The 23108-nt window shown below is 40.1% G+C and overlaps 1 protein-coding gene across 1 annotated transcript in view; it reads right to left on the bottom strand.

Annotated features, from left to right (window-relative positions):
- RASA2 (RAS p21 protein activator 2) overlaps positions 1-22750 on the bottom strand; it is a 44803-nt gene extending 22053 nt beyond the window's left edge. Inside the window, exons 1-5 of the mRNA XM_066193238.1 lie at positions 22665-22750; positions 16462-16567; positions 11102-11205; positions 9987-10081; positions 5339-5415 (exon numbers count right to left, since the gene is read on the bottom strand). Coding sequence (XP_066049335.1) covers positions 5339-5415; positions 9987-10081; positions 11102-11205; positions 16462-16567; positions 22665-22725 — 443 coding nt within the window. The 5' untranslated portion in view covers positions 22726-22750. The remainder of the gene's footprint in view (positions 1-5338; positions 5416-9986; positions 10082-11101; positions 11206-16461; positions 16568-22664) is intronic.
- Between the last annotated feature and the right edge of the window lie 358 nt (positions 22751-23108).

Genomic DNA, 23108 nt, shown 5'->3' with positions numbered 1-23108 from the left:
TTAAAATAAACGCTTTATGCACCGTAGCAAAATGGTGTTAAAAAAATAACAGGAGCTGTAAATTCAAACACAAGTGTGGAAACAACAAACACTAACACTCCTGTGCCGCCTCAAAACTCCACCCTCTTCGGAGTATGCACAATTATAAACCAGATGGTATTTTCTCCCCCCAAAAGTCCCTTTGTCTTAGCCAGTTCAGGGAACATTTAGTGCTGAACCACTGCACAATCATTTGTTATTTTTCTTCCAGTTATCAAGCACGTGGCCTTCAGCATTTCAATAATTTTTGAATCACAATGAACGCTACAGTGATTTCAAACCCACCATTTAAATGGGTTCTTGAAACATCCAGTTGTTTCATAAGCGTTAATTGATTCCTCCTCCAACACACAAGTGGCACGGAAGAGTGGCAACAAAATTAAACTGTCTAGACTTTTCAGCCATTTGGGGTATCTGATCTGAGGCAGGACCCTTCTTTCAGACTGATGGGCATCCTGTAGCATAAAACACTCTGCAGCTCCTCAGGCTTCGCAGTTTCAGGTGCGAGTGCTGAGTACCTTTAATCAGCCTCAATTTGAACCTCATAGGAAATTCACAGCAGATGGATCAACCTTATCTGAAGAGAACTCAGCTGTTTTAACAAGAACACCACAATTTCCCTTCTTACAGTCTTTGACATGTTGACCCAACTCCTGGATTTCTCTAGCTAACAGATACTCTGGGACTTCTGGTTACATAAACAGCTTGTTCTGTTCTCTTGACCACAACACACAGAAACTAAAGAAAGGCTTGTTTGTGATTTCCTGTTAGATGAAAAACATTTTAGTGACAACTTCACAGCCTTGCAGCAGAACTAGAATCTCTAGATTCATCTTACGGATCTGTCATTTCAAGTCGATTTCATGCTCCGGCTGGTGTCCCCATGGAGGCAGCTCTAATATTCCCTTTTCACCTCCTGCCCAAGTCCCAGTTTTGTTGCCAGCAAGTATGGTCTGCCTAGTTTGTGAGACAGCCTGTCCTGATCCAACACCTCTCCTGACCATCAGCTCCTAATATCTCCATACCTCTCTCTTCCACCTATCAGGCACAAAAATTTGTTCCAAATTTAGCTCATCTCCTCCCCTTCCATCTCTCATTCCAAGGCAGCCAGTCAGATCCATCCCTTCAGTCTGCAGGTACTGCCTGGAGTCTGCTTTAGACACATGTGTGACAGCCCAGCCAAGGCAGCTGAACTGCTGCTTCTGCTTACCAGCCTCACAGGAAGCCAGTTGTCAGCCTGGCAAACTGAACTGCCCTGGTCCTGCAGGAGCCCTCCCAAGCTCCAGAGGCAAGCAGTCATTAGGGATAGAAAGCCATTAAATCAACTCAGCGCTACCGAGCTGGATTGCTCCTCCCCAGGGACTGAGCACACTGCACTGAATCATTACTGATACTTTCAAGCTGCTAAACAAACAGCCTCCAGTAAGCATGTTTAAAAATTCTGAAGATGTTTGAAGTGGCTAAACGAGAGTAGACTGAACAGAAATTGAACAGTTGGAATGGAAATGAATGGAATGAAAAAAAACCTCTCTCAGTTCGCCAGTCAGCAAGTTTCACAGGAATACTGCCTTTCCTCAAAGAATCAGGCACAGTGCTGCAACTGCAGTCTCCTTTAACAGGAAAACAACAACCGAGAGATCCCAGCAAAACCACAACCAACAAACAAAATGCCCAACATTTTCACCAATCAAAAAACCAAAGTAACACTAAAGATACAGTCCTATTCTGACAACCATAATAAATACATTTCTAACATACAGTAAAAATATTTCAGCTTTGACAAGTCATTTCATCTACCTAGCTAGGCAGCTGTCATTCAAAAGGTATAAAGGCATGGAGTTTGAAGTAGACAGGAACTTAGAAGCCTTTTTTATATTTTAGACTACTATATCCTTATGTACTCTTTAAGCAACTAACAGAACTTTGGTTCTTTTCTCCAACTACAGCCCTGTTCCAGTACAGTGTAAGATATGTTTCAGTTTACATTAATTCTCATCTCAGTAGTTTGTTGTGCAAGAGGAGTTTCATACAGGAAATGAGAGCCTTTCAGATATAACTGGCATATATTCAGCTTAGAAGGTGAAAATAAGTCCTTAAAAAGACCCAGCCCAAAATAAACCCCCTCAATGACTGACCCTACCTCCATCATTCAAATCAGCTGAAGTTCTCCAGGGACAGACACTCCCGAACTGCAGCCATTAAGATCTGTATGTACACTTCATAAAATTGCTGTGCTCACTAGAACAACTTCATGTGAGCAAAGGAAGGTATAAACAGGACAGTAACAAACTGACAGGTCAATTTAAGGTCATGGTGTATCATTCATGTAGAAAAAGTATGTGTAACGAAGTCAAAATCTGGCTGTAATAAACTATTTCTGAGCTTTGAAGTATTCACACTGTAAATACATAAAACCTTCTTTCAGAGCTGAAGGGCTGTTAACCCCAGAGAAGGCAGGTGCCACCACCCACTGCCAATTTGCCAAGAAACTGCTCAAGTATCATCTATTTCAGCAGCAGCAAACATGCAAACAATGGCCATGCAAACTCCTTCTTAGGGACTCCCAGCAAGAGCTGCGAGGATGTATTTGTGAAATGTGCTACTACTATACACGCCACGGTGGTTTCAAAAAAAACAACCCAGACTGAGTCAGCAGGTAATCTCTTGCCCTTTTCCCCTCCTCATTCACACATTAGAAAAGGAAACAATTAGTACAGGAGACAAAACAAAGTTTTAATTCACAGTCTGTCAGTGTATCTGCATGAAACTTAACAGCAAGTTTGCAATTAATACAAAAATGTGTAAAATCAGGGTTCAGCCAGCTCTGCATGAGCTCTATCATAGTCCTTCACCGAAGGACTATGATTAACTATGCTTTATGCCAAAAAAAGCTACTGGAATTGCATTTTTAATTAATCCTCATAAAACTCATAAATTAATCCTCATAAAACTCATCTAGAAGATCAGCAGAAAAAGCCTCTAGAGCCATGTTTACAGACCCCAAACAGGAATCCATTGCCTAGCCAGTCATCCTTTTGGTTCAGCCACAAGGTCATAGGGGACTCCAGGTAATGCTCACAATCACAGCCTTTGAATTACTTGCTATTGTGTGTGCACTTAACACCACGTTTAATCTCGTGTAATGGAAGTTGGAGCTGCTATTTTTCATCTTTGTAGGATTTTTGGACTCGCAGGGAATACACAGTGGAAATCCATTAGCAACATAAGTGTGCACAGAAGCCAGCACAACTATCTAGAATTCTCCTACCCTAGAAAAAATTTAACCAGTGAAGGTTTAAAAGCATCTCATTTTCATTGCATTGAGACACCACTAATATGAACATGAAGTAAAATGTTGCTCCTGAAAGGCAAGTGTCATAGCCTGTATGTCAAGAATTTTTTTTTTCAGTGATTTTTTCTCCTTTGGCCATTATTTTCCAGTTTAGAACAAATAAAGAAGAGTCAGGAACAGACACATACATTTGTGCCCACTCCTTGTCTCTCTTTTACTCAATTATGGTTCTGCTCCTTTCTATCTTTCAGCTTTGTTAAAGGAGTTACTAATTCAATGTCTTCTCAGGGCCTGGTGACTCGTGAAACATAGCAGGAAGTGCATCATTTACTAATTATCATGGGAAATGTACAAAACAATCAGGGTTTTTAAGTGTTTAATTTTCTCTTTAATGCTCCCACATGCATTTTCTGTAAGTTCCTCACGCTTTAAGGTCAAATGCGTCTCACGTCCATTTCTATAGTAAAAACATTCAGGGAGAGGTTTCTTATTTCTCATACTCTCACACATATATCCAAAATATATTTATGTACAAAGTATTACTAATGCAGTAAATTATTTCAAGGACAGCAGCACATGTGGTAAAATCGTGCTAAACATTTTTAGTTTAAGGAACTCCAGTGCATTTCATAACCTCAGACAAGAGCACTGATGTAAGACTGCAGTGTTTAACGCACAATCCTCTCCCACATGGCAGTGAGTGGGTGAGTGCAGCAAGCAAAAGAGGAGCCTGGCTTCCTTTTGATCAATTATCTCCGTCATTAAGAGATCCTAAGAGAGGGCACAGTGAGTAAACCACTTCCTACTCAGAACTGCAATTTACAACAGCAACTTCCTAATGCAACTTTTCTTCAACATATGAAAAATCCAGGCAAGTTTTTAAAATAAAAACCCCACAACACTAACTTGGAGCACATGAACATATCAAAATATAAAATTTTCTGAAAATTAAGAAAGTTGGGAATAAAACACAAAGTCATAAAGCTCCAGCCAGCTTTTGATGGTGAACAGTCCACAGGGAAAAAGCTGTTCTAAAAGCTGTTCTGCTTTGTGCTGCAAGATACAGAAGTAAGAGCCGCAGGACTGCCAATGAACCATGCTGCTACCTCACTATAAAAGCAGACACATTCCAAATTATCATTAAGTAATAAAGGTATCTTGATGGCCAGCAAGTTCCATCTTACCCGAATTATCAGCCTAAGCCATTAAACCATCACCATTTTCACTAGCTTAGTTCTACCACAGAATAGCTTCCCCCTTCATACCAAGTTAGAGAACAGCAAACAGATCACTTTGCTGGGTCTGGCTCCAACTCAACTGCTCATCTGGATTTAGAGAGTTGGCTAAGACAAGAACATCATCTTAATTTCATAATGAAAATTACATTAGCAAATATACCAAAAAGTTACTGTGTCTATGATGCTGTTTGACATGCATTTTTACACTTCAGAGCCAAAATTAAGTTTGGTAGTGAAAGCTCCTGAAGTTGTTGCTACGAAATTTTATTCAAATGTGGCAAACATGCTGCTCCAGAACCACAACTCCTGTACTTCGCTCTTCTGTAAGAACTTCTTATCATGGTTAACCAGAAGAAAATAATTCTGAAGCAAAACTAGCAATACATTTTACCATACCAACCCCCAAAAAATACCAGCAGCAGCAGTAATTCGGTCAGTAACAGCAGTACTGCAAGTTCTGGCTGTCAGCTGCACTGCACATTCCTAGCTTTCTCACCAGACCAAATTCAACTGGAATTACAAGACACTAATCCTAGTAGTCCCAATAAAAGTGAGGGCTTTGCCAGTAGAGATGAGCAGCTGTGAAAAACTTCTCTTGGAGTTCCCTAGACATACACTCATCTCCTCATAAGGCAGATTCCAAGGAAAGTCACATAAAAAGAAAAATGCCATTGGTACCAAGACATGCAGACAACCAGTATCAGGAAAGACAAGTCCCATAATGTTCTAACAAACAACCAAATATTAAGGGATTAATGTATTTCCTTACTGTACTACTAGTTGCTGGCACACAGATCCATTGTCTGTTATCAGTTCGTTCAGTTTTAATTCAAGGTGAACTTTTCCCTGAAAAAAAACAGGAGAGAAACACAAATAATTTTAAAGGCATTTCTTTTAAAAGTAAGAATTTGAAGATAATATAGTTTACAGTTAGGAGTTATTTAAGGTAATTCCAATATAACCACTTGAAGAAAACATCTCATCTAAAGCACATATCCTGCAAGTAGAGTATGATGGATGCACCTGAACTTTGAGACAATGCTAGAGAGATGCACTGTGTCATCTACAGACAGCACAAGAATCAGTCAAGCCCCTACAAATTTAACACACACAAGTATTTCTTCCAGCATGAGCAATCACCAAGAGCAAGAGTCACAGCTGTTTTGTCCCAAGCATGGGATGAACCCTTGCAAAGACACGAATTTCTGAACACTTCAAGAGAAACTTCTGAGATTACCTTGGATTCTGAAGGCAAGTAAGAAACCCAGAAAAGTAGAATAGCCATAACCAGCAGCATTTAACAATCACTGTGAAATCCTGTCCATCACACCAGACTGAAGATAATTTAGAAACGTACTGTGCATCCCAGGGCAGTTTTCAATTATCTCATGAAGACTACTGCTGTACTCAAGTAACAGTAAACACAACCAAAGGAGAGGAAAAGGTGGCAATAATTGCGAAACCCAGCTTCTTCCTTTTTTTTTTTTTTCCTGATATGACAGGATGTATTTAAGAAAAAGAACCCATAAATTATGGCACAGCATGGATTAACTTCAGAAATCAGCAAGGGTCAACCTACTGGACCCTCTCAATAAAAGGCTCCATAACTTTAAACCATGATATGCAACTTTCTTGGGATGATCAAAATTTAGTACTTGAATTTTGTTCCAAAAAACTACCTCCTGAACAATACCTGCTACTGCTTTCAGTGCCTTGGCTGTTTGTGCTGGCTTTTATAGCTAAGATAAGCACACACTGACAGAGCCTTTCCTCTAACAGTGTTCTCCTTGCAATTCTCAGACCTTGTTTATTTGCTAAATGGAACATCCGATGATACTGGTCGGTACACAATCAAAATTCTCAGGGAAGGGTTCTGGAAGGTGATCTGCAAGAGTGGCAAAGGAAGCAAGTCATAATCTGAACTACAGCTTTGCCTTTCTGCTAAAATGGAAGTAAAACCCTTAGCTGACCTTGCACACATTTCTAGAGCAGTTATGTTTTGCCATAAAACTGCAAAGTTTTTTATTGTAAATCCCCTGGGGCAAAGGCTGCGTTTCCTTCTCTGTTTGTCACATGGGAGGAGAAATGAAGCTTCTTTTACAAGGCAGTTCCAAACCTAACTGCTTTGGGATGCCTGCCAAGTGTTTTGCAAACTGTTACTACAGGGACAGGAACACAGGTACATTAAGAAAGTATTTGTCAAGCAGAGAAACTCCATTACAAAAACAGATTTACAGGATAAAAACAGGATACTGAGAAGCATGCCAACAGCCTTACAAGGCAAAGTTTTGGAATGACAAATGAAAAGAAAAACATTATTAGTATTTATTAAAATAGCTGACTTCACTTGTTTTAGAAAACAGATACTGTGAATGGCCTAAACACCTTCCTTTTGCTTTTAAAACCAAAACCCACAAATTGTGTTTTACACAAACAGCAGGAGTAAAACAGCATGTTGCTGCTCCTGGGAACTACCTGTGCATGTACAGTGAGAACTACCAGCTCAGCACCATGATGACTACAGTAATGAGGCTCCAAGTAAACATTTCCCCAACATGCATGGGGAGTTTTAGAACATTTTTGTCATTTTGTTTGTCAAGGGCAGCGTGATGGTTTCCTAAAGTTGCTGATCTGCAGATCTTTATCAGAACTTCTTACATATTATGCAACTAGGTTTTAAATGTGGCTGCACAGAAGGCTTTTACTTCAAAATACAGGAATCTGCCATTCTTATACAATAAATAATAAACAGCGATTTCCTGTGAATGCACTTTGCATCTGTAGATTTAAGGGTTGTTCAAAGGCAGGTAGGTACTATTTTAACTTTAGAAATGGAATAACAATCAATTTTCAGGCACTTACTATAGGAAGACGGAGTTTTATGGATACAGATCCTATCAATTTTAAGAAAAAGAACAGTGAATGTTCAAAAACCTTAACAGTGTGTGAAAGATTTTTATCTTACCAATGTGTGTTTCAAGTAGAGATCCCTAAAAACTCTACTATGTATAAATACATGTATAAAGCTATAGATATTTATATAAATCTCTGTAGAAGTGTCTTGCTATGAATAATATCAAAGATCAAAGGCGTGTTTAATAAGCCAATTTCAAAACAGATTAATGAAGATTTTATAAATAAAAAAGGGGTTAAGCAATTCTCACAATTTTACTAGCATGCTGACGCTATATGCATTTTGGAAAACAAAACATTTTTTAAAAGCTAATACATGTAAACAAGTTTGTGCCAGCTGCAGATAAACGTGGCCTGTTTCACCCAACTTCTCAAATTCTAGTTTATTTACTTAGTATTCCCACATTTGTACTTAATTTTCAAGAACTAGTGGAGAAAGGAAAAAGTTTCAAGAAAACAAGATTAATATGAACTTATAATGCTATGAACAGCAGCATAACGAAAACCAGCTAATATCAAAACACAGAGCAGAGCAGCTGCTTCCTAAAAATCTCCACCACTAACATTCCTGGTATACAGGCTGCTAATTATACCAAAGTTAACCTGTAAAGAATAGATGACTGGTACATAAAAAGTACACTTTTCTTGAAATGCAGATTTATAGAAAACCACAAAAATAATTCCAACCAAACAACTTCAAAGTGTCCTGAACACATCCACAGAACACAAAATACTTCTCTGCTATCCTATTCCCTTGTACACATGGTAAATTCTGGAAAACATTCACATGGAGGGAACCAGAGGAACAAAAAATCAGCTACATGTATAGTGCCATGAGAAGAAGAAAACAACTTTTTTTTCTCCAAACTGATTTAGCTTTATAAGTATTTCATGCACTTTTTCTGCACATGTGCAATATAAAAGTCTGCTACTTTCAGCCATGTCCAGCCAACAATCTTGGACATCTCAGAACATATTTCAGTACTGCACAGCACATGCAAACCAACAAGTTCTCAGCCAAATGTGGCAGATGGGAACTGGTCTCAGCTATGCTCTGAAGACTTCTATAGAAAAATAAAACAGTTCAGGAGAAACCCGCCCAAATGCCCTGACTCAAGGAAAGATAAATATAAGGAGCATACACCTGAGCAGAAAAGGTCATTTCTTAATGGAAGTGTCATGCAGGACAGTGCTTTGCACAGCACAGGCATAGAAAAGTAAGAACTTACATTCCGCTGTGAGTCCCAAAGCCATGGAAAACTACAACCTTTTTTATTTCCAGTATGTAAGAAATCACTAAATTCTATTAACGGAATATTCTAATTGAAGTTTCACATGCCCATGTAGTATTATGACAAGAAATACCTTTCTCAATACATTTTTATGACAGAAAAAACATAGCAAGCACGACAATGTCTGAGTCAAAGTGGAAACTGCCTTCTAGTTTATATCTGCAAAGTGCTTTCTCTTAGACTTTTCAGAGTGATTACATTAAAGAATTCAAAGAAGACAATGTGCAGCTGGACTAGATGATCTCTAGTTCCCTTCCAAATGAACCACTCTACTCCATTCTATCATAACTGAAAGAGGACTGATTTTCAACAAGGGGAAGTGGTATTCAGACGTTTTGAAAATCTGTCTTCATGTTAAGCAACCACATGCCCTCCAATACCCAAGAGCTGCAGAATAACTTATGGCTCATAAATGAATCAACTGTGGAAATAATATGAGAATTCTGTGCACGTTCAGATCTTGTGAAAGTAGCCAGGATTCTCCCTACCCAAAGGGACTTTCAGGTCACTAAAAAAATACAAACACTGTCAAGTCTAAGACTTTTGCCCTCAGGCAAATCTGGAAAAAAACCTAGTAAAATCTAACAGTTTATCACAGCAAGAAGGTTAAGAGATTCTCAAGAATTCTGTTTAGTTCTTGACACAAAAAAGAGAATTACTAAAACTTCTAGAGCCATCTCATTTTTACCTATTCCTAGAACAATTCTGTTTGAAGAACTGGAACCACAAGCTGAAATAAAACTGTGAAGCGCTGGTTTTTGATACTAAATGCAGAAAGTGTTTCAAGATAAGAGAGATGAACAGAGCATAAGTACCTCCAGGTTTTGGAGACTAACCATTTCAATGTCACAGACTCAGACATGATTTCAGTTAACACTAAAAATGACTAAAAAAAAAATTATTCAAGAGTTTTAGGACCCATTCACGCACCTCAAGTACATGACTGCTCTTACAAACATTTCAGACATCAGAACACTGTTAAAACCTTTCCCAAACAGTTGCTTCATGTCTTCTGCCAGTTTTAAGTACCATGAGGAATAATATCAGCTTAGGTGCAGAGTACATTATTCTCCAACCAAACTGAAGACACAACTGCCTCACAAAAAATACAGATGCCAAGTCCTATCTCCCACAGCTCAGTGTAATCTTCTACCATCACATGCTCTTATCTGAACTTAACTTTCAAAAGTAAATGTACAGTTTAATAGTTACCTGAACCTCTGAATTAGAATCAACAGGTTGAAGCATAAACCAGTTCTCTTTTCCTGTGTAGTTGCATAAATCTTCTTTTTTGATTGACACCTTTCCTGAGGGAGCATGGCAGGGGGAGAGAACATAAATATTACCTTCATCTGAATAGAAAAAATATTTAATTATGTTTGAAATTTGATTTTGTCTAAACTCTCCTTTAGCTTTTCTTTATGTTTATGATGCTATATGAAGAACATAAAGCAAGGAATGTTAATGCGTAAGTAGAGCAGAAAATAGTTTATATAAAGCCTGATGGCATTAATTATTATTTGTTATCCTGGATATCACCAGTAAGAAGGTAAGATAAAGAACACACTTGAGGCTGGAAATAACATAATAGATTTGCGAGAACAAAAATGGTGTTCAAGAATGTTTAAACAGGAAACTGAAGTAGATGCCTTTTACTCTTCTGATTGCTATTTGGAAAGCTGTTATTACATCAAATTATCTGACATCCTGGTGCAAATTATTTCCTTCCTCAATTCAAGTAAAGCAAAGGCTTCTTCCACAGCAGACTATTAGAACTTTGTATCTAAAAAGCAGCTGCAATAAAGTCATTATGCAGGGAAGGAAAAAAAGAAATCCACCTCCCGTGACTTTTCATTGAAGCTACACAAGTTGCTGCCAAATGCTTTGTAAGTCACTAAGTCACAGGTTGCACTGACAGGGAAAAATTATCTATAAATGGTTTTAATAATAATTCCACAATTGTAATTATTGCGGAATTATTCCACAATTTAGTCTTTAAAGATCTTTAAGTAGTGACAATTATTCAAATATTCCAATGAAGCAAAAGCAGAGAAGAAACAAAGAGAACTTTAGAAAATGTATTCAGACCATAATAAGACTATAAAATGTCCTACTAGCCAAAAAAGCAAACATATTCTAGTATAATAGAATGAAGCAAGGAAATAAAATCCTTCTTTACAAACTTTAAAGGAGCACTTAAATGTACTATACACAGTTTTGAAAGATGCTTCACCAATAATTGTACCCATAATCCTACAGATAATGCTACTGAAAACAATCAAGTGTTCTGCTCTGCAAGATGCTGACAGCACCTCACAGACACTTACCTATACGCAGGTCCTTTTGTAAAACACTTTTATCATAAATGTAGAAGGACAACCACTGGAATGTTCTTGGGATCTCAAAATAAAACTCTTCTCCAAAATAAGGACTAGAAAAAAAAAAGATTTGAAGTTAAAATAGAGAAACACTGTATGCAATTTATATAGAAGATGAATATTAAAAAGCTGCATTTTACTGCTGTCCCAGCCCATGGCCCTTAGCACTACACTGAATTAGCTGTCAACAAAGGTGCCCAAAACCCTTTCAGTACAAGAACACACAGTAACATGCCAATGCCTTCTGTTTGTTTAATCAAAGGTAAGAATCGGAGCATACAGAGAGTGGTGTCTCCTCTGCAATTTCAATTCTATTTTCCTGTCTTGAAATTATTCTAGCTGGTTCTGTAGACTTCCTGAGACATGCACAAGTTTTGTTTCATTTTCTTATTCAGTACACGATTTAACTACATTTAAACACAACTTATTGATTACTTAACTAACTGGCATTTGTTTAGCACTAACTTCCACGTCAAAACTGCTGCTCTAGGATTCAGACCTGTAAGAAGTTATTATCACTTGAAACTAAGATAGAACAGTGAAAAAGAGAAATGTTAATCTCAAGTACACACAGTCTCCCTCATGCTTAAATGGTCACTGCATTTCTCCATCTAAAGAAGTCCAATATCATGTTTGCAAGTTCACCCTATTTAACTGCCATTTGCACAGCCCTCTACAGAAAAAGACTCTGGGTTCCTCTATGTTACCCATATTTCATACAGTGTGTTGGTATCTTCACTCCCAGAACCGATATTCTCATCCAACTTAAGGAGTACTTATTGATGTAATCAGAGCCAGCAGTCAGAAAATTGTATTTCAAGACTGAACAAAACCACACTGTTGTTTGTGCTACTGTAAGTGATGAATTCTGAAAGTCAAGCTGATCCACAGAAAAACCTTGCTATTTTAGAACAACTGGGTTCTTAAAATAGTTTCAGTAACAATGCATTAATATCAGAGGGGAAAGATGTTCACGTTCATGAAACTACTTTTATGCAGAAAAGTACTGTGATAACTTATACCAAACCCTGAAACAAACACTGGGATTTTTTTGTTTCCCAGCAAAGGATCATTCTGACACTACTGCTACAATACTTTCTTAAACTGATACAAATATGACAAATATGCTTACATTTAGAACAAGTAGTTTATGTTATTACCTATCCAAAGCAAAAACACATCACCATCTCTACTCTCTTCCCTCCAAAATAATCACAGAAAAAGAAAACACCACCCCATGATGAGGGACAATGGCTCATCAAAGAAATTAAAAAGAAGAGTTGATAACTAACTTAAAAAGTGGGAAAGAACACAGCTGAAAAATCTAGTATTTCAAATGTCTAGAATAGATTTTTAGAAACAAGAACTTTCAGGGCAGGAATTCCACAAGTGAGAATGTCCTTGTTGTTAAAACACAGACCTTTTACCACACGCTACAAAGCAGACAAATCAATATTAGACTCTGCACTACACTGAGAAATAGTTGAAGAATTCTCAGTTGAAAAATTTAACTGTGGTTTTTCAGCTCCCTTCTTTTATTATAATTTCAAAGCCAACAAATTCTGCTTTGATTACAAGGGCTGGGTTCTTCTTGCCAGCACCATGACTGAAGGTATAAACTCACAAGCATTACCTTTAGCAGCCCTAAAGAGCCTCAACTTCCTTATTACCATCACTGCTCATTTTAATTGTATTGACACAATAACTCAGACCAACACCGAGGATGAAACAAAGGCTTATTTTAAACTTTGCTCAAGTCCACGATCTGCTTCCCCTCACAGCTATACAAATAAAGTTGCAGCAGTACAAACAAAGAGAGACTACAGCAGAAGGAGCGAACAGGGGGACAATGGTGTCAGCGGAAACTCTGCTCTGGTTCAGCTCCAGACAGACACCCTAAGGGAACAGCAGACTGCAGTGCACACCAACAAGTGCCAAGGGTTTAAGTCCCTATGGGACTCTATGCACCCAACTATAATTAGGCTGGGATGGAGACTATAAGCAGAGACTGCCAAAAAATCTATTTAGCACCTTTATCTTGCACCTAGGTGAGCAAACTTCACAGCTACACATATCCCCCAGCCCCCAAAGGATGAAGAGCCATTAACGTTCATTACTGTTATTTTGACTTCAACACTGCATGAAGTCTCAGATTAGGCAAGAAAGAACAAGTCAATAACACGAGCACAAATAGAAGGCAATACATTGTTTTACTCATGTTGATACACTTTTCTTTACCTAAATTACCAGTGGTTATCAGTTGATTCATCAGCAAAGTATGAGGGAGAGAGAGAAAATTTAAGGTAAAGAATACAATGAATTTGTAAAGAAATTCTTAGGCACATCCAGAACAGGCTGATGGGGTACAACAGTTCACACCAATGAGGAATAATTAAAGTGGGGAACTGACTCATCCTGTTCCTCAGGGATTCAGTCAGTTTAGTACTTTCATTTGAGACTTTGATGCAAGAACTTTAAAGACTGTGACGGATAAAAATTAGAAGATAGCACTAATTCAAAGGACGACCAGACTGCCATACAGGAAGAACTGGATTACAGTAGTACAGAAGATTCAATTTCACTGTGTAACACACTCCTCTGCTCTTCCCTTGGTTACTTGGCACAGTAACCTGGCACTTCCGTGAGGACACTGACCAATGCCCCAGTCTGTCAGTTGATAAAAGCAATGGTTACATCAACATGGGAATTAATTTCTGCTATAACCTTGCACGACCACAAAGTTCAGTTGGGAAAAAAAAGACAGCGGATTTAGTTTAGATTAAAAAAAAAAAAAAAAAAAAAAAAAAAAAAAAAAAAAAAGCAGACACACACATTCCACAATCCCCTTTCCACCCCCCCAGCCCATTCCTCATATCTAACCACAGACATCTGAGGAGGTTCACAGATATTCTTTCAACTTTCCATGAGGAAAAAAAAAAAAAAATCTTTCTTCAGAACCCACAGAAATCCCACTCCATGTCAGGAAATATTTCTTGAGTCATTAGCCAAAATATCCCTCTTTCACTTCAGTATTAAGTCATGGTTTTTTAACTTTGGAAAGTCATTTGTTTTACATCTGCACTTCAACAACTCTCCCAGTGCTGGTGGAAGGCCCAACCTATTTGCACATTTAATAAATACACTTCCTAATGGTTTGTAATCACTGTAGTCAAAACTAATTTTAATTCTAGTGATAATTACTTCCATAGACATTTAATTAGTTGATATTCACACGACTAAAATTTAGATTACAACTTGTATAAATTTGCGACCCATAATACAGTGACAAAAACAGACTGTGAACTGTGTGTAAGAAAAAGCAAATAATATGAAACAAAACAATGAAATTCAAAGTTGCAACCGTGACTAAAATTATACTGCACTACAGCTTACTGAAGAGCAATTCATAAAGTTTTCAGGTTATTAAGAGATTAGAGCTTTCATCTCCTGTCCCAATACCTCTAGGTTAGCAGGGTTTCTAGTTTAACATAGCAATAAGAAACAAATGTTGTAATTAAGTTTTTGGAATGAGAGTCAACCTTCATAACTGCATACACAGTAGTAATCAAGTGTAAGCAGCCAACTCTTGTAGCTGCTAATAGAGGGCGAGTTACTTCATCACATTTCACTGGTTAGTATGGAACCCTCCCCTAACGCAGAGGATGAAGGAGTCACCTATGAAGTCGGTGGAGACAAAAAGGTAAAGATCAATTCTAAACACCAGCTTCTAATACAATGTTGCCATCTTCCAAATATTCATTTCATATCACCAGAAAAGTTCTCTACTTGAGGCATGTTATTTGAGACTTCCCTCTCCCCAACTGTTTTGTTATAGTGAGATTTTTTACTTCATTTCCTCTGTAAAGTATTAATGACATTGCAATTAAATTTCAGTTGAAACTTCAATACTATTAAAATGTTTTTGATGGCTCTGAGGTGTTTTACTTTATCAAATATTTTATTATGCAACTAACACTTCTTTTATCAAATGATGAAAGCACAAATTTAATAATTTTAAAATAGAACATAAAAAAAAGTCAGTGTATACATCATATGTAACAGGTCTTGTTTGTAAGCACAGTAGTAACTTTTAAGGTTTCCATTAGTAACATCAAAACCAGAGATTTCCAAAGTCTTCCAGAGATATGCTGGGTTGGGGTTTTTTGCTCATCAACCTATTGTCAATTTGAAGGGGAAATGTGAAGTTTCTGCTTTATCAATACAATCTCTTTAACATTTTTCTCTGAAGGATTACTCAATTGATTTTGTTTGGGTAATCAACCAATCTCAATTGCAGCCTGGTAAATTCTGAAAACTTTATGGATCTGACTACAGCAGTTACAGATTAGGAATATAAGCAAAATATTAGTCCCTGATTGTACACATATGGCATTTGCTTTTCATGCAGAAGCATAAGGAGGCTCTGAAATGATGTTCTGAAAAAATTAAATTCCCTGTTTAACTTTGCCATCTGAGCTGCTCCTCACCTGTAAACATCTGGAGAGAGAGCTCAAAGAACAAATACTAAGAACAAAACCACTGGAAAAAGGAAATAAGAAAACTTTCAAGAGTTTGAACAGACTGTGTGGGTTTGAAAAAGAAGGTTTAATTTCACCTCCACATAACTGAAACTGTCACTCAGATATTCCGAACAGTGAAGCTGCAGTGATGCTTTTTTGGGTGCTCTGTGAACTTCAGAGTTGTGAGACGTGAAAGCACCTACACTACTGCAGCTGCGTCACCCTGACTTTTGTTTGATCCTTTTCAAGGCTCCAAAACAGCCGCAGAATCTACAGCAAGCGGTGCCCAGGGAAGGAAAGTAAGGCATTCCGTGTGGGTCCTGTTACAGCTCCCAGAACAAGAATTACAGGAGAGAACAAAGCCTGTTCAGGGACACCCCACAGCACAGAAAACTGACACAGCCAAAGTTCCGGTTCCTTCCTAGTAGAAACAGGTTTTACCAGATACACAGTAACAGAAGAATTCCACCAATACAGTTCCACTGCTTGCCAGAAGTAGGAAATGACATGGGGAGCCAAGTATCAAGTAGATTTCTTTCCCTTGCAAGAATGTTACACTGCCCACTTGAACAGAATAGAGTAATAGTAAAATATATTCTACAATGCTTCATTTAGAAGTTCACAAGACTCACTTTTGACTTCTTGCAACAGTCTCATGATTTACACAGTGCCATAACATCTCCGAGTAGCTGCCACAAGTCAGTTCTCATTTTAAAGTAGTACAAGCAAAAGCCATGCACACTGGTATTGGCCAGTCTTGCTTCATATCCATTTAAAAACTGAGCTTACCTTAAAGATTTCTCAACTACCTGTGTACGAAAAACTTCTTCTTGGTCCAAGTTTATGGTACAGAAAAAGTCTCTCATTTTGTTGGGTACTAAGTGTTTGGCGTCATCTGTAAATAAAAAAAAAATATTGTAAATATTGCAGGGGAAAAACAAAATGTCAGGTACAAGAATGTCACAGTTTTAGTGTCTTCAAAAAATTTACTTTTCCATTCAGCATGCGTTTTGATATTAATTTTCAATTTGTAGACTTCAAGAGGGCAGAGAAGTTGCTACATCCATCTTCACATGGAATGAGAGTTGACAGGAAGAGACACACACTGACTCATGAACACCACTTCCTGCAGCACCTGCACTTTCCCTTGAAAGGTCTCATCTCTGGCTTGACCCTGCACAACGTGCTAAATCCGAGACACTCACAGCCTGAGGTCATATGGCATTAGGTCATAACACCAAGATATGATCTGCCTGAGCTATTGTTCACTCAGTATTTTCTCTGCAAATACTTGAGCTAAAGGAAGCTGATTAATAAGAATGTGCCCATCAAATCTTTACTTCATTTTCCACAACCAACAGCAGATTTTGAGTTGGCTGAGCCTTTGAAAATATACCCCTCATGAGTATTCATTTTTTCCTAACTAGTAGCAGGGGGAAATAATCACCTCTTAATTCAATGCAACATGGAAAAGAAGAAAAGGAAGTTTCTAATAAAAAGGAAAGATTGGCAGCACAAGAATACAAAGTTTTGCTGCGTGTTGAATCTAGGCCACTGCAATTACATGCTGGACATAAGGCAGATCTCTTAGGAAATGGTTCCCTCTAAGCAATCACAGTTAAAACCAGTTGAAGTTGGAAAGCTCTTCAAAAAATCCAAACGCTACACACATCTACATTAATTTATAGCAACACCGTTCTTTAGATAAAACAATGACTTCCTGCTTTGAACATCTGAAGAGAGCAAACAGACCCTTTCCACCTTTTATTTTGCTAAAAGAAATTACAAGTTTTTCTGGCACTCTCTCCCCTGAGAGGCTCCTGAACAGAGCAGGTCATCTGTCCCTGTTCCACCTGGTTGTCCAAACCATGGGCAACCAGAACTGCATTGGGTCTCAGCCAGGACCTCTCACAGTAGTGTTCATCCTTGCCTGCTGCTGGAAATACCTCTCCTCATGACACGTGGGATCAACTTCATTGAAACACTACCTATTTATATAAGATATTAAAAATAGGATGGAAAGTACATCAAAGTATTGAGTTGAAATTACTTTTATGTTTGAATAGCATAAGACCTTTCAGAAAGCACAGTTTGAAACTAGATTTGAAAGGTCGTACATGTTTTGTTTTTTTTTTTAAATGCAGATATGAAGTACAGTGAGTAAGCTTTATGCTGGTAAAATGTAAAATCAAAAGTTCTGTTTTCTCTCTCCTCCACACTCTTTGTGTTAGAGAGTTATTTTGAGTTCAGCTGTTACAGTTTTGGAAGTCAAGTAAGTAATGCCCAGCACTGGAAAGGCTGCCCCAACTGACTCTGAGCAGAGAACGTGACAGTTTAACAGGAACACAGACTGAACTTCAATCATGACATTTTCCAGGTCAGGGATATGTACACTGATGGAAAGCATGAACAGACACTTAAGGAACTTCCACAGTTAAAACTTGTGCTCTCAGAAGCATCAACAAGCTTTTCATCAACTTCAGTGTGGGAGAGGAAGAAGTACACACATCATTTTTAAACACCAAACTTCATGTTGACGGATTGAGAGACGTGAACAGAACCTGGTTTCAATGGCTTTAGACTCCAAAAAGGGACTAAACTCCAAGTTACCCTTAAGTGAGATATTGCAGGAGAACAAAGAAAAGCAACAGATTACCACTGCCTTAATTCTTTTTAAGGAAGAGCTAATTTAATAAAACATATGACAAATAAAAAGCAGTTCACCAATCTGGATGCAATCACCAGAGAGTTCCTGATACCAAAAGTTTGTCATTAAGAAGCATGAACTGGCTGTGTCAGCTGTTCCTGAGAAGAATCTTTATGTTTCAGTTAATACTTGACACAGTCTTATTTTCCCAGAAAATATTTAAAATATAATATTATTTAATCATCACTGTAAAGGCATCGTTCAGTGGACTTTGAAAGGAAATTACAGTTACTATAGTTTCATATTTTCTTAAAAGGAGTAAAAATTAAATATTTCTGAATAATTCATTATTTGTATGTATACTATGTTGCAGTTTTTCAGTTTTAAAAGAAACTTTCTACCCAGAGGAATACACAAAATAAAAGATTTGATTTCAGTTGGTTAAAGCATGGTGCAAGGCTGTGGGTTCAATCCCCATATGAGCCATTCACTCAAGAGCTGAAACTGATGATCCTTATGGGTACCTTGCAACTCTGAATATTCTGTCATCTGATTTTCTAATGAGTTAAAAACTCTTTATTTTGTAGCAAAAGTAGTCCTGGCTTTAAAGCATAGACAAACTTTTGGTAGGAAGAGAATCCTCAGTCTTGGGTTAAAAATAACCTCAGAGCACTTGTCAGGTGAAATAGAGAGCATGAGATTTCACATCCTTTCTAACACCTCTTAGTATCCGTAACCGTGGGAGACTTTTCACTCATATAGTGATCCACCTCTTCCAAGAAGCTATTTCCCTTTTTTTTTTTTTTAAGGCTCAAGTCTTCGATTACACTACATCTTCCCTTTTCTGAGAAACCTAAGGCTACAATGGTTGCATAAAAATCAAGTATTAACAATATCAGATATCTGCCTGAATGTTTACATTTTCAGTACATATATGTAATTTCCTCTGCTGAGTAAAAGTGTGCAATTAGTGTTCATCTTCTACATTTCTTTGTTCTGGGTCCCTGCCAGAAGACATTTATGCACATAAACTGAAGTATTTGCTTCATAGGACTAAACATATTATATAGCAACAATAAATTCCACTCCAGGAGTGCAGCAGAATCCAAGATAACCACACACTGTAGAAAACATGGGGCAAGTCTGAAAAAGAATACATCCTGGATTTTGTCAAATGAGCTCTAGGAGACAACAGGGACACTTTTCCAAGTGCTTCACTAATGCAGGTTTCTGTAAACACTCCAATCAAGGCAACTAAAATCACTTCCTGTACTTCTGTATGGCATAAAATGAAAACAGAAGCCAGAGCCTGAAACACTACACTACAAGATATGCCTAAAGCTACCTGACACCACATACCTTTGTCAAGCATTTTTGTCATTACTATGGCATATGAAACAGAGCCAGCAATACAAAAGCATTGTCAAAAAGAAAAGACAGTATTTTACTGGGTTTTTGGTGAAAACCTACTTAATAGTAATATTACATTTTCCAAAAATATTACAGAATCTTAAACAGGCAAGACCAGTTCATCTCACCTCACTCGAAAACTGGAAGCAGAACACTGGTTGCAAACACTAACAGCCCACAAAAACAGGGTACCAGGGACTGCAAATGTGTCCTTACTCAGGTTCCTCACTGCTAGGGATGCAATGGCTGCTTAAGCCACCTTTAGGAACATCTCAATTCTAAATCTGGTGTAATGATTTGTATAACATCACTAAATTTAGATTTTGCCACCGATTTGTGCATTGCAAAACACAGTATAAATAACAACTTTCTGCAGATGGTGTTTTCTATACATGCAGAATTACACAGAACTGATATTACCTCATTAAAACTACCGTGCTCTCTCATGCAACACACATAAAATGAATCAGTGTCAAGTTTTAATTGCCAGCAAAGCTTGGGCACCAAAATCTATTCCCCTTGTAAGAAGCACGCTATAAGGAATTCCTTCAGACAATGAACATCAGCTTTCCAAAGTAAGGTCTGCTATTGTTAATCCCTCCAGATCAAGGAGGGTTGCATTATTACATTTGTTTATTACTGTTCATTCAGAAGGTTTTCCCCCACAAAACACAGTATTAGAATACTAGCAAGAAGTGAACATAACAATATTTGTTGTGGAAAGAAGCCAAAAGAGCATGTAAGCATCAGAGGGCTCCCAAGCTTCCACAGCATATTTAACTCATTGAGAGTTTTAAAACAGGTTTTGTTTTCTTAGAAAAAGTAAGTAGGGTTACAAAGTGATTTTCACACTGTTTCAAGACACATCTTTTATTGCAGCTGTTACTTCCACTCATTTTTCAAATGGGTTCTTACAGGTCCATCTTTAGCAGTGAACTTTCCACATATTCCCCAGGAAGGTCAGAGTCCTCTGTTTACCAACACTTCTGTCAGGTAACTGAACATCTAAAGTTATGATACAACCGCAGGCTCACTCTGTAATGCATAAATGGGACAATAAAACTGGTTTCAATGTAAGTCTCAAGACATTCTGCTTTGTTTTTTAATGCTTAGTGGAAAACTTTCATCAAGTATCCCAAAATGTAAAACTGACTGAACGTTGTGTAGGACAGTGTTGACAAAACCTTACAATGAAAGATAGGAAGCAGAATAGTATCCAAAAAGAAGCCAGCTTCAATAATTTTTAGCAACCAATGTCTCATGTATTCCTCGGAAGCAGGTCATAGTCCTTCTTTCTAGGGAGTACTATGACCTGCTTCCTAGGGAATACATGAAACACTGGTTGCTTGAGATTATGGAAAACAGATTAAGAAAGGTGGGGCTGCTCAGCCTGGAGAAGGCTGTGTGAAGACCTCACAGCAACCTTCCAATATCTCATGGGGGAAGCCAGAGAGGGGCTCTTCATCAGGAACTGCAGTGACAGGATGAGGAGTAATGGGAACAAACTGAAAAAGTGGAAATTTAGGTTCAATATATGGAAGAAATTCTTTACTCGGAGGGTAGTGAGACACTGGCACAGGCTGCCCAGACAAGCTATGGATGCCTCACCCTCGGAAGTGTCCAAGGCCAGGCTGGATGGAGCTCTGAGATGGTCAAGCAGAAGGTGACCCTGCCCATGGCAGCAGCATTGGAACGAGATGATACTTAAACCAAACCATTTCATAACCCTATGATTCCATGAATTCATGCTTTAACCCCAAAACTAATGGCAAGCTTTTCTGAAGGCTAGCTGGCCTGTATTATTTCTGTGCTAATTGCTAACAGCAGCAGATCTCAGTGTGTGTTCAGCCTTGCCTACCCAACCACGTCCTATTGCTGGCACCTCGGAGTGAGAGCACCTCCGGCTCCACTCCAGGCCATCTCCTGTTTTCATGACCCAGTCTTCTATTTACTGAAGACACAGTAAATACATCTAGGCTACATGACGATATTTAAGTAAACACCGCTCCACTCCTCCACCAAACCTAATCCTTCAAACACGTTTTCACAACCGGTTCTCAACCCCAGCGCCATGCCCGATTCAACTTGCTTCGCTTCATTCTCAAAAAAGTCGATCGGCTGCGTGAGAAAGGAAACAAGCGGGCCGCGTCCGAGCGGTATGAATGTACTCCGATACCCCTGAGGAAGCCGCGGCACATCCTGTTTCCCCCACTCGCTTTGAAGTGCTCCCCAGCCGCACCGCACGATCCGTGCGCCTCCCCCAGCCCTCCGCCCGGCCCATCCGCCGGCTTCCCACGTTACCGGGGCTATCGCTACTGGCAGTCAGCACTTCCCAACTACCAAAATAAGGCCACCGGCCCCTCTCTCCGCCTCCTCCCGCTCGCACACACGCTGCACGGAGGCACGGGAGTACTGGCGACCGCTTCCAGAACAGCCCTTCACCACCAACTTCCTGCACATCGCTAATTTCGCAATTTCAGCCTGACAAACAGACTCCGATGCCCGAGGTCCGGGCGGGAGGGGGCATTTCCGTTCGCCCGCCGACTCCAGGGATCCCTCGGAGCCGCGGATGCTTCCCTGCCGCTCCGGGCCTCCCGCGGCCCCGCCGCGTCCGCGTATCCATCCATGCATTCATCCGCTCGCTCGCCGTCCCGCCGCGGGCCGCGCAGACCCCGGCCCAACCCCGCACGCGTGGTCGCTGCCGCCACAAAGCCCCTCCGCGGGGCCGCCGCAGCGCGGCCCGACCCTCACCCGGCCCGCGGCGGCCGCGGCCCCTCCGCGCCCTCCCGCCCCCGCCCCGCCGCCTCCAGGGCCGCCGCGCCAGCGCCCGCCCGTCTCGCCGCGGGGAGGGAGCGGCAGCGGCGGGGCCGGGGCGGGAGCGACACCTGAGCGCGGCGCCCACGGGCGCTCGGCCCCACCGCGGTGCCGCACTTACAGATCTTTCCCCGTAGGTTCTGCAGCACCCGCACCTCGTCGCCGCCGTCTCCCGCCGCCATCGCTCCGGCGCCGCCGCCGCCTGCGCAGTTCGGCGCCGCGGGGGAAGGGAGAGAGGGAGAGAGGGAGGGAGGGACGGGGGGAAGGAGCGGCCCGCCCCGCCCCGCCCCCGCCGCCCGCGGGCACCACCGGCCGGGGCGGGCGGGGGGCGCGGCGCCTGCGCCGGGCGGCTTCTCCCGCTGCGCTGCCGGGCCGCTCCGCCCCGGGTCCGCGCCCCGCGCTCCTTCCTGCCGGCCCGGGGCCCTGCGCTGCCCGCCGCCGCGGGTTCGGCCGGTTCCGGAGTTCGCCCTGACCGCCCCTTCCCCTGCCCTGCAGTCAGGAAGACAGGACATAGCCTTAAGCTGCGCCAGGAGAGGTTTATGTTAGACGTCAGGATGAAATTCTT

The sequence above is a fragment of the Chamaea fasciata genome, unplaced genomic scaffold (assembly GCF_029207755.1).
Source record: "Chamaea fasciata isolate MVZ Bird 193981 ecotype frontalis unplaced genomic scaffold, bChaFas1.0.hap1 SCAF_11, whole genome shotgun sequence".
Taxonomy (NCBI): domain Eukaryota; kingdom Metazoa; phylum Chordata; class Aves; order Passeriformes; family Sylviidae; genus Chamaea; species Chamaea fasciata.
Note: the sequence above shows the minus strand (reverse complement) of the source record. Positions and strands in the feature narration are given on the sequence as shown.